This window comes from Scardinius erythrophthalmus (genome assembly GCF_964197995.2).
Source record: "Scardinius erythrophthalmus genome assembly, chromosome: 15".
NCBI classification, from domain to species: Eukaryota; Metazoa; Chordata; class Actinopteri; order Cypriniformes; family Leuciscidae; genus Scardinius; species Scardinius erythrophthalmus.
Genome location: NC_138235.1, coordinates 25,396,608 through 25,412,133, shown reverse-complemented (window position 1 = coordinate 25,412,133; position 15,526 = coordinate 25,396,608). Strand labels below are relative to the sequence as shown.

The following is a 15,526-nucleotide window of genomic DNA, read 5'->3' as shown; positions in this document are numbered from 1 at the left end:
GTGTTTCAGAGATGCAGAGTTAATCACAGGTTGTGCATGAAACCCTGAGACTTACCTGCTGTTTAACAACAACAGTCATGGAATTATGTGTGAAAACGTAGCTTCGATACAGTCAAAAACCCGGAGAGTGCTTGATAAGCTAATGAACAGACTGAGCAGTTGAGGGTCTTCATGAAACTAGATAAACTAGGTCACGTTGAATAGGTTTTTGAACACGAATGCACGCGTATGCGTGTGTGAGAGGGCTGGTGACACACTTTAGGTTATCTCCAAGTTAACACTTCCTATTTTGCCTTCAAGCTCTAGATTTCCTCTTCCTGCGCGGGGAGCGCTAAGGAAGGATGCCCATTGCAGCTGCCGTCTGATGTGTGTTTTGATCTGGTTCCCTGGATGCAGCCTTCTCTTGTAAGGCATAGAGAAGGTGACATCTGCATGTCCTCAGGGAGGAAGGTGACAGGGAGCCGACTGCATCCAACACCCTCTGCAAGTACACACACATACGCCACAAAGGAAAAGCTGCTATTTTTACAACAATTCCTTTGTTCTCAGTGGTGTACCTGTAGTCGCTGGCATCAAGAGAGCCATTATTGGAGCGAGCAAGCTTGTTTGTTAGTCAGAATAGCAAGTGTGTGGGGGCTTGTTTGCTAAATCAAGTAACATGTAAACAGGAGTAAGACAAGTAACAACAACACGAAAAAAGACAAAGACAAAACGGAGAGTGACAAGACAACGGACACGACACAAAGAAGAAAAGAAATCAGATGGCGAATGTGCTCGCATCTTCACACCACATCGCGACGAATAGAAACACTTTCTCCAAGGGTGTGTCGAACGCAACCAAACTGTGATATCATCTATGGTGTTTATCTGTTTACATTAGCTGTGTTTCCTCTCAGGTTGAAGCTCAGGTGAATAAACATGTGGCAGGTATGTTTCTGTATTTGAGAATTGAACCAAGAAAGAGTCCATTCGAACAATACGTGTTGTCTTGAATGATTCATCTGAAGACGGGCGTGAAATCAGATGGCGTCCTCTCCAAGCCTGTCTGCACTGACAACTCAAATTTCAAATCACAATATTAGCAGCTCTACTAACAACTTGAGAATTGGAAATTACATCTTAATTTGTTTGATTAAAAAGACAGAATTTCATTATGTAAATGCTCTTGATGTGCCCGTGACGGTGTAAAGCCGAATAATAATTTGCTGTAATTGAATTTTTTCCCGATGAGACGCATGTAATGTGCTGACTGGACTCTTTCCACAGGCCTTCCCTTCGCGCGGCCCCAGGCCAGGGCTTCGGCATCAGGGCAGCTAACTGTGATTATACACCACTCTGCTGAGCGCATTATTGCTTATGTCCCATTAGGATCTCAAGCATCTAGAACATTCTAAAGGGAAGTAGGGCTTAACCCCTTAAAGCTGGATTACATTTACAAAAAAACAGATCTACTTTAGGTATTTTGTTTAATAAAATGCATAATAGGGTGGTGCATTATTTTTTCATTCATAACAGAAGTGATCAGACTTAAAGAGTGATTCACACTGCCCACCTATAGAGGGCAGTGGCTCACATGGGAATGGTCATTAAACACGTCTTGCATCTTAGCAGGCACACAGAATCTTCAGTCGCAGAACTAGATGCTTTTTGTGTATTTACACCTTTTGTTCTGTTTAATACATTTTACCATATGTGATCTGCTCCTTCATAATGGTTTGTTTGACCAAGAAACACTTTTTAATGCACTGAATGCAAAGTCTTTCTAATTATATTGTTGTCGTTTTTATTAGAACTGTTGTCATGAGTTCGAAAGTTTGGGATCTGTAAGTTTATGTTTTTGAAAAAAGTTTCTTATGCTTACCAAGGCTGCATTTATTTGATCAGAAATACAGCAAAATAGAAATGGTGTGAAATATAATTACAATTTATAATAACTGTTTTCTATTTTAATATATTTTAAATGTATTTTATTCCTGTGATGGCAAAGTTTAATTTTCAGCATCATTACTCCAGACTTTAGTGTCACATGGTCCTTCAGAAATCATTCTAATATGCTGATTTGGTGATCAAGAAACATTTCTTATTATTACCAATGTTAAAAACAGTTGTGCTGCTTATTATTTTTGTGGGGACCATGATAATTTTTTCCCCTCAGTATACTTGGATACACAAAGTTATTTTAAATAGAAATCTTCTGTTATACTGAATGCGTCGTTATTGTCACTTTTATCAATTTAATGTTCCCTTTATTTAAAAAAAAAATCTTACTACACTATATATAATCATTTAATTAGTGGCTGTCATAAAAATGTTATGTTTTAGACATTCATTTTGACAGAATTAGGACATTAACAATTAATAAACACAATATTTAATATTTAAGTTTTTTTGCTTATATCTGTGTTTCTTCAAAACAGTTCATTGAATCTTCCAACTTCAAACAATAGAGCAAATCACATATTGAAATCCATTCTGCACGTTTTGCCCCAAAATCAGCATAGAAAACACAAAAAAGTCAAAATATTCTGTTTAGGATAGCATATTAGACAAATAAACATGTCTGAGACATATTACAAATTCAGTGTGCAAGCTGTGACATGCTACCCGACAAAAGCCCTGGCCAATAGCCTCTGCTGGGGGACTGAGTGTGGGAGGACGGCGTGCCATTGGAAACAGTTCAGGCAAAGGGGACTCACCTCTGGTCAGACGGATTCTCCAGTGACTCGGGGCTTAGAGGAGCAAGGGAAGAAATGATAGGCATGCAATAAGTGCAAAAGGGTGGAGGGGAAGAACAGGGATCGCATAACACACAGACAAGAAGACCTGCGCCAAGAAGTTAGACTGACCTCACTAAATTATTCTAGTGTTTCAGTTGTTATGCCAGCATTGGCAAAGAAATAACACTGAGAGACTTTATCAGCAGTACCAGTGGTACTGGCACATTGTTTTTTTGTTCTGAGCTGTCACATGGTTGAGTTACTGTAATTTATCAACAATTCCATCACTCTCGACCAGTCAAGTGAGCGAGAAAGCGAGAAAAAGAGTAACTACGTGAGTGTATGTTTGAAAGACTGGTCGTATTCGATCAAATTCTAAAACCTATGGAGGCAGCATTGGTTTACTTAACTTAATTATTCTGCTAAAAGATCTTACTTAATCATATTTTACCTAAATTCTATGGCAGTATCATATGTATCTATTACACAACTCAAGATGATGGACAAAACGAGACATATATTTCATTAAGTACTGACAACCATAGACAAATAGTTCAGTGTAATTTAAATGAATTGCTATTTTACCCAATATTTGAGTGTGCCATGCATTTTATGTTGTACTGTTAGCAACATGCTAACGTCAAACTACTGAATGACTATTTTACCCAATATTTGAGTGTTCCATGTATTTCTTGTTATGCTATAGTATGCTGTTAGCAACATGCTAACGTTAAACTACTGAATGACTATTTACCCAATATTTGAGTGTGCCATGTATTTTATGTTGTTATGCTATAGTGTGTTGTTAGCATCATGTTAACGTCAAACAACTGAATGACTATTTTACCCAACATTTGAGTGTGCCATTTATTTTATGTTATTTCGCTATAATGTGCTGTTAGCAACATGCTAACATCAAACTACTGAATGACTATTTTACCCAATATTTGAGTATGCCATGTATTTTATATTGTTATGCTATAGTGTGCTGTTAGCAACATGCTAATGTCAAACTACTGAAATCAAGTTGAGTTTCTATATGTGCTTTTCTGCTTCCTAAGATGGCAGCTGCCAGTGCAGGCAGCAATGTAGCTTACTAGGAATTGGAACTAAGCTAAATAAGACACTTGTTTTTGTCAAAAGACCAATTATATAAAAAAACACATTTAGGAACAGGTCACTGAAGGGTAAGAATGGGTAAATTGATCCAAGGCTGTTGAGCTAAAGAGAATGAATAAAGACATATGAAGAGCACAGTAAATACTAACAGAAATATGACTCTACTCCCACAGATGGGGCGCCACTATGCTGACGCCCTCTAAGGAATTCATTCATTTTAAGGGCTCTGCTCAAAACCAGATCAAGCTAAATTGATGACACTCGTTCTGAAGGGCTGGTCAGCTTTCTTGGTTGAGATTAATTTTAATCTGGCACTTCATTTGTAGAGGAAGTGACACGCATTAAACCCCAGGAAGAGTGAAAGTCAATGAAGAGGGCCTTGTCCCTAACTGTTATTGATGCCTGCGGTGGCTCGCTTTCTCTACCGGACGGATCCTCTTTAATTGCGGCCAGTTTTCTGAGAGACAAATCCTTGATTAATGTGCCACTTTCGCTTTCATCCTTTGGCACAATTATTAGAAATCACTGGGAGCGATTTGACAAACAAAGTGACGTGGCTTAAAAGCCAGGCAGGAACTTTTCATGAGCATAATACATAACATAATTCCATTTAATCAAGCTTCCAGCTTTTTAAGGGCTCAGTGCAGCCACTTAGACACTTAATTACATTCAGAAAGAAACAAATAATTTAAAATAAGAATCACTAAAAGGAACACTATAACAGATTGAACATTTCTCTAATGGGGCAGTAAAATGCCATTTAAACCAAGCTGTAAATGCGAACTAAATATTGATGTATATTTGTGATTTAAAGCGGTGTAATGTTAAATAGCATTATTTGCAGTTAAACAGGGCTTCATTCTTTTTTAACATAAGAATATATACAGGCGTATTTCCCAAAGTCAGTTTAAGTATTTCCATGCGCGATTCCTGTAGGAATCTATCAGTGTATCACAATGCTCATCATTATTCATGCCAAGCATGCATTCCTGATACTGGTTTCTTATGCAGCTGATGAACATGCAACCTTTCCTGGAAATAATGTAATAGATGAGCCCTGCATTTTTCAAAAATATTTTTCTGAATGTGATGTAAATGGGAGTACAAGGAAAAGACCAATGCTTTATATTTGGTTAAGTTGATGGTTTGTCTTAAAAAATGTTAGTTTTCTTAATTCAATACATCCCAGAATGTCTCCGGGTTACTTACTCTGGGATCTCATTGGTCAGTTGACTTGAGAGCAGAAGGAAGACAACAGACACTCAAATAAGACAGACAGACAAGGGCAAAGACAACAGAAGCCATGTGTACAGAGACAGACAGATTGACACAAACATACACACAACACATAAACAGGAGTGACGCTGTGTGTCCTACATTAAAGTTCGCCCCATGTTCAGCACACTAGTTTGTGAAATAAGTGGTAAAATGTAAAATGATCACAGTGGCATGATCAGTCGATGTGGCAGTGAAAATCAGCAATGATGTTAACATCTGTCTAATATGAACAAAATATGTTAAAAAAAAATATTCACTGATTTATATGTAGAGCTGGGAGGATCAATTAATTTTATATGGATTGTTCTATGATTGAATCTGTTCAAGAAATTGTTCACTGATTCATTTAAATTCATGTACACTTTGTTGTAGTCAAATATTTCACTAAATTCTGCTGTTCATCTCATGTTTTTGCATGTGGTTCTAATTCAAATGTATGTATATCACTATAATTGAGATCCTCGTTGTTTTGTAACGAATAAATACTTTTCTGGTTGTAAAAATAAATGATATCACCTGATTTCTATACATTTTAAACATTTTTATAGTTTAAAATATATTGGCTTCTTAGTTAGCTTTACTGTAGTTAACCACTTAATGTTAGTAACCTTTAGTGTAACTATCTACTGCTTTCAAAAGGCTAGTTTCACTATAAAATTACTTTAAATTATGAGTACAGTAGCTTTGAAAGCACCATTTTTAACTCTGGTGGAGACACTGCAATAGAATATATAACACTTGTCATGGGTTCAAAAATTAAATCCTTTCTATTCGAAACCGAATAAATGTTGATGTAATTGGTGGACCACCGACACATCAGACCAACCAGAGGAAGAGAAATCATCTGATAAGCGAAGGAGGAAGCAATTATCAAGACATGATCATCCATGGTGCTTTAGGATATGTGTGGTAGAGAAAACGTGAGGTTTTGAGATCCCAGCGATGGTGGAGGAAGGTTCATTACAGCACATAAGCGTGGTACATCGCAGTGCAGTCATGAGACTCCTTCGGGTGCTATGCTAATTGGAACCAGCCAGGGTTCATGGAAACCAAAGAGACAGGCCAGTGGAAGTGGAAATTGATGAGATCAGGCCATTAGCTAAAACGAGGAAGTACGTTGGACCTTAAATGGGGCCGGAGTAATCTAGCTTGCCATCACCCCTCATTGACTGCTAATATAGAGATGGGATGCTCAGGGCGGATAGTGATTATTGGGCAGGCCATTGACATGAGGACGTGTGCCTGTATTACCTCTTGGTGACTCCGTTGTGATATTCGATGAATGTATGGCCATCAAATGCAATGGCATCTGTGTCCCCAGCAGATTTTTCGAATATTGCTGAAAGGGAGGAGAGGAGACGAAGTGAAATTACACCAATCGAAGTGAGACACAGCACTGTTTAATTAAAGCAAAGGAGGAAAGCGTGATATATCACAGGCTTCATGCTTGTGTGGCTTAATTAAGGTTAAAGATACAACAGTAGGACCCAGCAAGGTTAATGAGGTGAGCAAAATTCTTGGGTTTTGTGACTGTGCCAATGTGCGTTTGTGATAAGCATACAAATCGAGCAAGGACGATGACTGATATTATTTGTGAAAGTTTGGAGGCGTGGATTTAGCTTAATCTACATATGGAGCACATGGATTGGCTAAAGCTGCCATGAGCGATTTCTTTTAAGTAAGTCGTATGTTGATGTATGCTAAAGACGTATGCAAATCTTGCCTTAAAGGAGTGTGAAGAAGTTGGAGGAGAGGCTGTACTGGGTAATAAGATTTTGAATTAAAAAAAGTGATGAAATAAGGCACTTACCGTCCTGGCAGTGCTGTCCGGCGAATCCGTGGCGGCAGATGCACTCATAACTGTCCAACTGGGGGTTGCAGCGGCCTCCGTTCTCACAAACATCATTGGAGCAATGGTGGTAGGGATACATGGACACATCACTGGACTGAAGGGCATTATCAGCTTTCAGGATTGGAATTCCCATCAGAGTAATCTATGGAGACAGATATAGGTTTAATACAGATATAGTTTTTTAAATCCAAATATAAGTTAACTTCTTCTAGCCAAACAGCTACTTATGAAGTGTTTTAGCAAATCGCATTTAGGTCTGGCTTCATTCTGGTAAGTAACACATTTTTCTACTCTCCATTTATTTCCCAATGGTTAAAATTAGGTTTATTCTCACTAAATATCATGTTTCACTCTGAAATGCATCAATAGATGGAAGTAAAATGGGTTTTGAATGGAAATTCATGACTTATTGCATCTGTAAATACTCTCACCTTCTGAATGGCCCCTTTGAAACCATCTTTGATCGCAGCAGCTCTGGCTACTTTGTGGAAATCAGGGGCTCCGCCCACAAAGAGCGACTCCTTCAGATTAAGATCTGTGTGCTGATTCTGGAGAGTACAAAAATGAGCATGAGAAACCACATGAACTGTTCCTCATCCTCTATTCACTCCTTTAGCTATCACACTTAATAAAAGTCACACACTTCAATGCAAACCCTTACGAAATGGCTATACATTTTTATGGGTGATCTAGTAGAGCAACTGCAGTAAGTAAAAAGAAACCAGTGTAAGAGAGGATGGTTAACTGTACATTAGCAGGCTTATTGATTTAACTTTCACACCTAATCCTTATCCACATCAACTTGAGAGTTGTATTACAAAACCATAATAGATTTAAGCTCAGTTATCTGAATGGTAAATGACTCTGAATCTAACAATTAAGACAGGAGAAAAAAGTGAGGAAAAAAAAGTGAGAGATAAATGAAGCAATTGAAATGAGGACGATTGATATGGATGTTTTTTTAATGAAAGAGTGTAATGGATGCCTGATTGTTCCTCAGACCTTTAAAATCTCAAGCTGTAAACTCTAATTGGTGTAACGCTCACAACGCAGATGACCATGAAATAAGTATTTCTCCAACCGGTGTGAAAATTGCTTTAGTTTCAGTGGGATTTTTCTGCATGAGGCTCTACTTAAAAAGAATTACAAATCTTTATTTTATGTAGGCCAATAATTGCCTTGGGGGAAAGGCAAGTTAATTGCTGGGGAAAAAAAAGATGGGACATCAACAGCAATGCCAGTTTCTGACGTGTGGTCCAGCTCTCATCCCAGTGATATAAAAAGAAGAATAGCTGAGTACGGATAAAGGCAATGGCTTGAAAAGCTTTGGCTATGGAACCGGGGGCCAGTTCAAGCATGCGGTTGGGCCAAGACAGCATAGCCAGGAATGTTTTCACCCAGCTGCTGTTTCATGTGGTCAGAGACGTGTGCAATGAGAAGTCTTGACATAAACATGCAATGCACCGACTGCCACAGGCTGGGAGAGGCATTTTCACTCTCCTGTTCTCTGCCAGAACGAGCTGAGAATGAGTATGAGCAGGTGAAGTGAATAGCTAACTGCCAGTGTTTTTTAGGAACCTTCCCCAAGGGCCCCAGAAGCATCATGCCCACTCAAACTGGCACGTGCCCCCTCAGATTTTTGAGCCAAGAATTTGAATGCAATTTCCAAGAAAAATGTGTATCTTCAATAATTAAGTTGCATTATTGTTGTGCGTAAAAAAAAAAAAACTTTGATGGTAGAAATGTTGCCAGTCTAAGTAGATCTCTATTGAAAATTCTATTATAACCAGAATCTCAAAGCTTCTTTACAATGAAATACAATGAAAATGATGACTTGCTGTAGGATTCAGTTCCAATTTTACTTGCAATAAATAAATAAATACATAAATAATAATCCAATAATACTATACATAAATAATAAAAAAGTGTTATTAATTATATACCAGCATTAAAAAATTAGGGGTCAGAAAGAAATTAATACTTTTATTCGGCAAGGACGCATTTAATTGATCAAAAGCGACAGTAAAGACATTTATTATGTTATCAAAGATTTCTATCTCAAATAAATGCTGTTATTTTGAACTTTATTTTTTATCAAATAAATTTAGCCTTGTTAGGCAGACTTCATCAAAAACCAAAATCTTACCGACCCAAACTTTTAAATGTTAAAATGTTTAAACATATTTATATATACATAAACACTACTGTTCGTAAGTTTGAGGTTCAAAAGTTACACACAAGTTCTGAGTCCCATTGGATGCTAAAAAGAAACTCTACCACAATACTATCATGTCTCACACTTAAAAATAGAATTTCCTTCTCTTTGGTCATGTCTTATGTTGCCTAGGGCACTAAGTGAGCCAGGACTGTCATTGGTACCACCTCAAACAAACAAACAACAAAAAAAAAAGTGCATGACGCCCCTGAAGGGTCCAAAAACAAATGTGCCAAAAGAACAACTCCTAGCTCTGTACCACGCTCTCTTCCTCTCACATCTCTTTCTTCTCTTGATAACACTCCCTTTCTCTCCCACGCCAGCAGCCTTTTTCTCACAGTCTACATCCACAGTGAGGCGGTTTAATGGCCCTCCCACGCGAGACTAATGAAGACATTTCATTGTTGTTGGAAGGGTGATGAAACAATGGTGGTCAAATGATAACTATCCCCTGTCGCCCCCATACCAGCTGGTCTGAGGTGAAAGCCAAATCTCTCTCTCTGTCTCTTTCCATTCAGCATATGGAATGGTTTGAAGAGGAGAAAAAAAGCCTCCCCTCCGATTTGTTTGATCCTCTACCAGATCTTGACTAATGGACAATGAAGCTGAAATGGACAGTTGCTTTTGGTGGGAATGAGGATGTTGATTTCGAGAGAGCGATTTCAGACTTTAGTCATTACCTTGCGTGATTTCTTATATCCAGACAGCACACAAAAAGAGCACATGGGAAGGAAGAAAAAAAATGTTACCAGTGAAGAAAACACAGAAGATGTCAGTACACACAGAACTGCATGCAGTAAACTATAAGCCTGAGGAATAAAATATTCACAAGCGTAACTCAAGCAAGACACTTAGCATGCAGGTCACAAATAAATAAATATATGTGTGTGTGGATAGTGCCCCAGAAACAAATGTTCAGAGTAAATCAGAAATGGCATTAAAGTCGTGCTGTTTTACACTACTGCACCCACATTATTTATATTTGCTTTGTGATATGGCGGTGTATATTAGAGTCTGTTCAGTGGAACGGCTGAGGCCATCGAGGCAATATGAAAATATTTCTCATGGGGTTTCGCTTCGGGCGGCCCCTTTGGAACAAGACCCTTTTGGTTTCTTCACATTTTTTCCTCTCTCATCTTCTTACATCCTTTCTCTCATCCGCTTTAATAAGATTTTCCTGCCTCTACTGCTGCAATGAAACACAATTATCATACGTAGGAAGGTTTAATGATGGAAAAAGGCACACTTAAGTGCCTACGCGCAAGACTACATCAAGCTAATCACAAATTACACTATTTGGAATAACTAGAGGATGAGAGAGTTTCAAGATTATTACATGGCCTCGATTTGTGTACGAGAGCAGCCTGATTGTTCTGCTGTCGTACTTCGGGTTTGACACGAGCTCAGGCAGAGGCTGCTGGGATTGATCTGAGTGGGTGCGAATCTGTAGCACAACAGACAGAGTCATTTCCACATGGCAATTAAAAGCAAATGGAGGGCAGAGACAAAAGACCAAATATACGGTACGAGACGTAAAAGGGGGAAGTTTCGAAAGCTTCCCACACATGCACCCCAGACCCTGCGTGAAAGGCAGACATTGAACTAAACTTCATAAAAATATGCAAAACAAAGCATGCCTTTCTGGTCAATACCACTTAGCATCATGGTAATATCATGGTTGCTTTGAAACGTACCATGATAATACCATAGTATTAGGGGTGGGCAATATACCAGTAGACACGATAACCGGAAGAAATTTGTCAACTGGTAGATATTTTTAAGCAGTTACGCTCATGTGATGTTGCTGTGTCAACGGTCATGGAAGCTAATCATTTGAATGCGTTTTTAAGCATTGTGGTTAAAAAACAAGTGAAGTGCCATAAGCAGCGAAATAACTCATTTTACTATATGCTTTCAGAGAGATGGTTTCTCATACAGTGCGCAATTACTTAACTGAGTCCTTTTTGCTGTCTTTTTGGGCTTGAACGGTCAAATACACACACTTATGTGTAAAAATGCCCATCTTTGCAAGTATCCTCGTAAACAAAGTTATAAGTGAACGTAAACAGCAGAGAAAGAAAACACGTGTAGCAGACTGTCTGTCATTAATGTTAATCAAACAACAAAAGAGAGAAAATCTCTCACTGTTCTTGACTAAATCACTTTTGTAATTTTAATGAGAATAAATGTATATTTACATGTATGTAGTGAATACTATGCAGTGTTTTATTTATACATTTGATTACTTTATACAATTTAAGTAGTATTTCTAATTTCTAGTGCTTGAAGTTTTTCAGATAGGTCTATTTCATTTGTCTCTTTGTTCTATTGTAGTTTGTTGTCCTTTTGTTTGTAATTAGTTTCTTTGTTCTTATTTTATCAATGACTGTTTACTTGTCTTAAAGGGATAGTTCACCCAAAAAAACTCTTCTGTTGAACTAAAAATATATTTTTAAGAATTTTGGTAACTATACAGTTGATGGTAGCTGAATTAGAAGGAAAAAAAAAGAAAAAAAAAATACTATGGAAGTCAATGGCTACCGCCAACTGTCTGGTTACCAACATTCTTTAAATATCTTCTTTTGTGTTCAGCGGAAGCAATCCCTATACTTTAAAAATAAAATAAAATTGGTGACAAGAATTATGACATTTCAATGGAATCAATAAAAACCTTATTTATAGCAAAAATAACTATATCGTCATATATATCGTTATCGTGAAATAAGATTTTGGTCATATCGCCCACCCCTATATAGCATTATCTGAAATGTCAATATCATGGTACATGAATATGGTAATCATTCAATTCCATGTTATACAGTGGGGTCCAAAAGTCTTTTTTAGTCAAAAGTTTTTCATTGCAATTTACACTATTTGAGTAAAAAGTTGATTTGAAAAACTGAATATGAGTTTTAGAATGTATGTGGTATTTGGTTTGTACCTCTTTTACTTTAATTACAACAGCACTTGAGCTGCATAAACTTGCAGATCCTGTGCAATCCATCAAACCTGATAATCATTTTTCTCCAGCATTATTTAAAATGATCTACAGAGCATCACGAGCTTCAATAGAAGCAAGAACATCTAAATCATTATTAGTTAGTGTCAGTTAGTTATTTTATTAGTACTTACTGGATTAGTCACCTATACATAGAGTAGAATCTGAAATATTTCATTATTTTCAGCCAAAACTTGCAAAATCTCAAAATTTATTTGTACTTTTGAACTCTACTGTATATCAAAGTACCATCACAGTCCTTTTTGACAAGGGAGGGAACAGCTAGTTTGACTAGTTCTTGTTTGTGGCCTTTATTGGGCAGCATAAGCATAAGAGTGTTCTCATACCGGCGCCTCTCCTCTGACGGGGTCTTTGCCGTTTATGCTGATCTCTCCCTTTCTGCTGGCCCGCTCCAGATTCACTGTGTTCCACTCGTTCAGCTTGATTTTTTCTTTACTCCTGCGCACACACAAAAAGATTATTTAATGTTTATTTGCCCCTCTTAATAGCAATATGAAAATAAACCCAAAAGTTCTACAGTTCTATAATCAGCAACTGAACACAACACATCTGAGTAATTTGAGTTTAATTTCATTAGAATATAACTATACAGAGTGTTGTTTACCTAATTACAGCCGGCCCTTTTCCAAGGTCATATCTAAACTCTAGGATACCATCATTCAGGGACAGAGAGATGAAATCTCCTTTGCCGTCCGTCTTTTGACCATTGTAGAATATCATGCCTTTGGTGTCATTGGCCAACAGAACGACAGTCATGCTGAATTTTTGCCTATGGACAAATAAGCATAGTTCAATTAGACACATAACAGGGTTTTCTTCCTTGATACAGGCAACAAGTAATGTGAGAAATAAGGTTCATTCAGTCTGCAAATCTTCATGAATGGGTCAAAATGGCAGAAATAGATGGACTAATTACAGAGTAACAGCTCAACCAATCGAACATCAGAAACAAATCCAACATGCCCGAATCTGAATTAACTTGAAATTACTTGCAACATGAATTAATCTGTGAGGTAGAAGAAGCATAATTAAACCAGTGGTGTTTACAAAGTGTTTTTTTGACTAATGAGAACAAAACTTTAAAACTTTTTCAAAACTGAATTGAGCTGGTTGATGACACAACTGTTTTCTGCAGAATTGAATTGTGTTTGCATCACTGATTGTGTATGTGGACTTTGCCTTCTCATTTCACCACATACTGTTTGCAACATAAGCGCCATCATCAAAATAAATGCAAAAAGCAATAGCCAATTTGTAACGTAATACCTCAGATCCTGGCCATAGAGATGAAGGCCCTTGAGCTCCAGGAAAGAGTCTCCAGTGAAGTAAGGAATGAAAGCGCCTCCCTTGTCTGACACTGAAAAATATGAAAAAGTCCATTATGCTTTGCAGATATCATAATGTGTTTGAGATGGGAGGGTTCCTCCAATTATGAGACCAGACAGTGACACAGTATATAGATCACACATACACACACATAACCATCAACACATAACACTGTCACTCAGCCCAGCATGCTTCCTGCAGTAATTACACAGGATGAGCGCATGCTCAGTCTGGGATGGCAGACTGAGATTAAAAAGCTAATTAGCTATTGTTTAACACAGCAGCAGCAGCTTCGCTATTGTACAGGAAATCACAACACTTGCAAACACCACAAGAAAGTGAGGGTCAAAATGGAAAGTGACAAAGTAGTGGCCTACTTTTCTGCACGGCATTCAGTTTATGTATAAGGACTAGGCAACATCCAAAACTATAGGACAGGTGGTGTTTGGTAAACCACTGACAACCGAGAAATCGTTCCTTTCAATGCAGCACTGCTAAACAACTCATCACAGATCTGCAGTACTCAAAATCAAATAATTAAATCAGATAAATTGAATCAATAATAAATGTATCAGTTTACTATTAAAAAGTTACTACCAATGAATATACATTCTGTATACATTACTTAGATTTTATGTCTCTTATGCTCAATAATGCTGCATTTATTTAATCACAAATACAGTATTATTACAATTTTAAAAAACTTTAATTTATTCTATTGTATTATATTTTACAATGTAATTTATTTCTGTGACAGCAAAGCTGCATTTTCAGAAGCCATTACTGATTATTAGTATTAATTTATTCCAACCCCCCATTCAATAAAAGTACTGACTATTTATTTTATTAACTAATAAGGATTAAAATAAATCAATAATTGATTTTTGTTTTGTTTTATACATTTATTTTGAAATATTTTATGAAACTACAATATTACAATGAAACATATCACTTCACAAAACTAGTAGAACATTTCTTTTTGTAATTATTTTGTTGTATTTCATATTGATTTTAATGTCAACATGATATTGACTCGATCTACTTTTGTAATGCATAAACCTATTGGAAATTAGCATAAACAACTACCATGCATTTTTCTAACTGAATATACTCTATTTTACACTGATATACATACATTACAAAAGTAAAAAAGTAAAAGGTTGCAGACACTTTCATGTTGACTACAAAAATCTTCATCATGCATCATCTGCATCATGCATTACTTTTAGAACTTTAGTCCAGCAGTGCTTCAGAGACAATAAAGTGTTACTCCTGAAAGTCAAGTGTACATGTAAATTTCCTTCTTTCAGCACACTGCTTGCATTTTACCTTCTGGCCTCCTCCAGCAGGGAGCGCTCTCCTGTTATGACGACTGATTCGGTGGAGGACAGTCTCTTATATGAGAGAGCCACTCTCCCTGGACACTTTGCCCGACTGACTCCCCATTAATCATGATGTGCAGCTGACTGATAGAATTACTCATCTCATTGATTCAAGCGATAAAAAAAACACCCCCGTCTGATGTATGCGCTCAACTCATTGATTCTGGTTCACCTCGATTTATTTTAATCACTCGCTAATGGAGACTTTCTTAGACGAAAAGGTGACTATCTGGCCCCTCTCATTTGACAGTTCAGGGTTGTACAGGTGTGTGAATGTGTGTGCAATGACACCACAATCCTGGGGGTCCTCATGAAAGATGAAACTGGCTCCACCCACAAGTAGTGACATCATATGAAATAGTATCGCTGATACAGACAGCAATGTTATTTCAAAACAGTCAATGAAAATGAAGATATTGGAGATTCAAATTTTTAACCAATCAGTAAAAACTTGATGGTGACGTAAATGAGGGGGAAGCTCTAAAGAGTGTGACAGTCAGGTTACGGAAGTAAAAATCCTATTCTTTTCTCCATAAGGGAATTTATATTTTACAATAACTTTTAACCTTAAATGTCAGACCTACTGTCAGCTGCTAGCTTGTTAATCCATGGCTTTTG

General features: G+C 37.3%; 1 protein-coding gene across 7 annotated transcripts in view; it reads right to left on the bottom strand.

The window, feature by feature from the left end:
• Positions 1–15,526, bottom strand: part of agrn (agrin) — a 242,049-nt gene that overhangs the window by 6,724 nt on the left and 219,799 nt on the right. For 4 of the 7 annotated variants that reach the window (XM_081386436.1, XM_081386437.1, XM_081386439.1 and 1 more), the window contains 7 exons: positions 13,467–13,557; positions 12,805–12,969; positions 12,527–12,638; positions 9,862–9,873; positions 7,398–7,514; positions 6,925–7,108; positions 6,366–6,453 (listed from right to left, as the gene is read on the bottom strand). In XM_081386436.1, coding sequence (XP_081242562.1) covers positions 6,366–6,453; positions 6,925–7,108; positions 7,398–7,514; positions 9,862–9,873; positions 12,527–12,638; positions 12,805–12,969; positions 13,467–13,557 — 769 coding nt within the window. The remainder of the gene's footprint in view (positions 1–6,365; positions 6,454–6,924; positions 7,109–7,397; positions 7,515–9,861; positions 9,874–12,526; positions 12,639–12,804; positions 12,970–13,466; positions 13,558–15,526) is intronic. The other 3 variants (XM_081386438.1, XM_081386442.1, XM_081386441.1) reach the window with 1 other exon arrangement.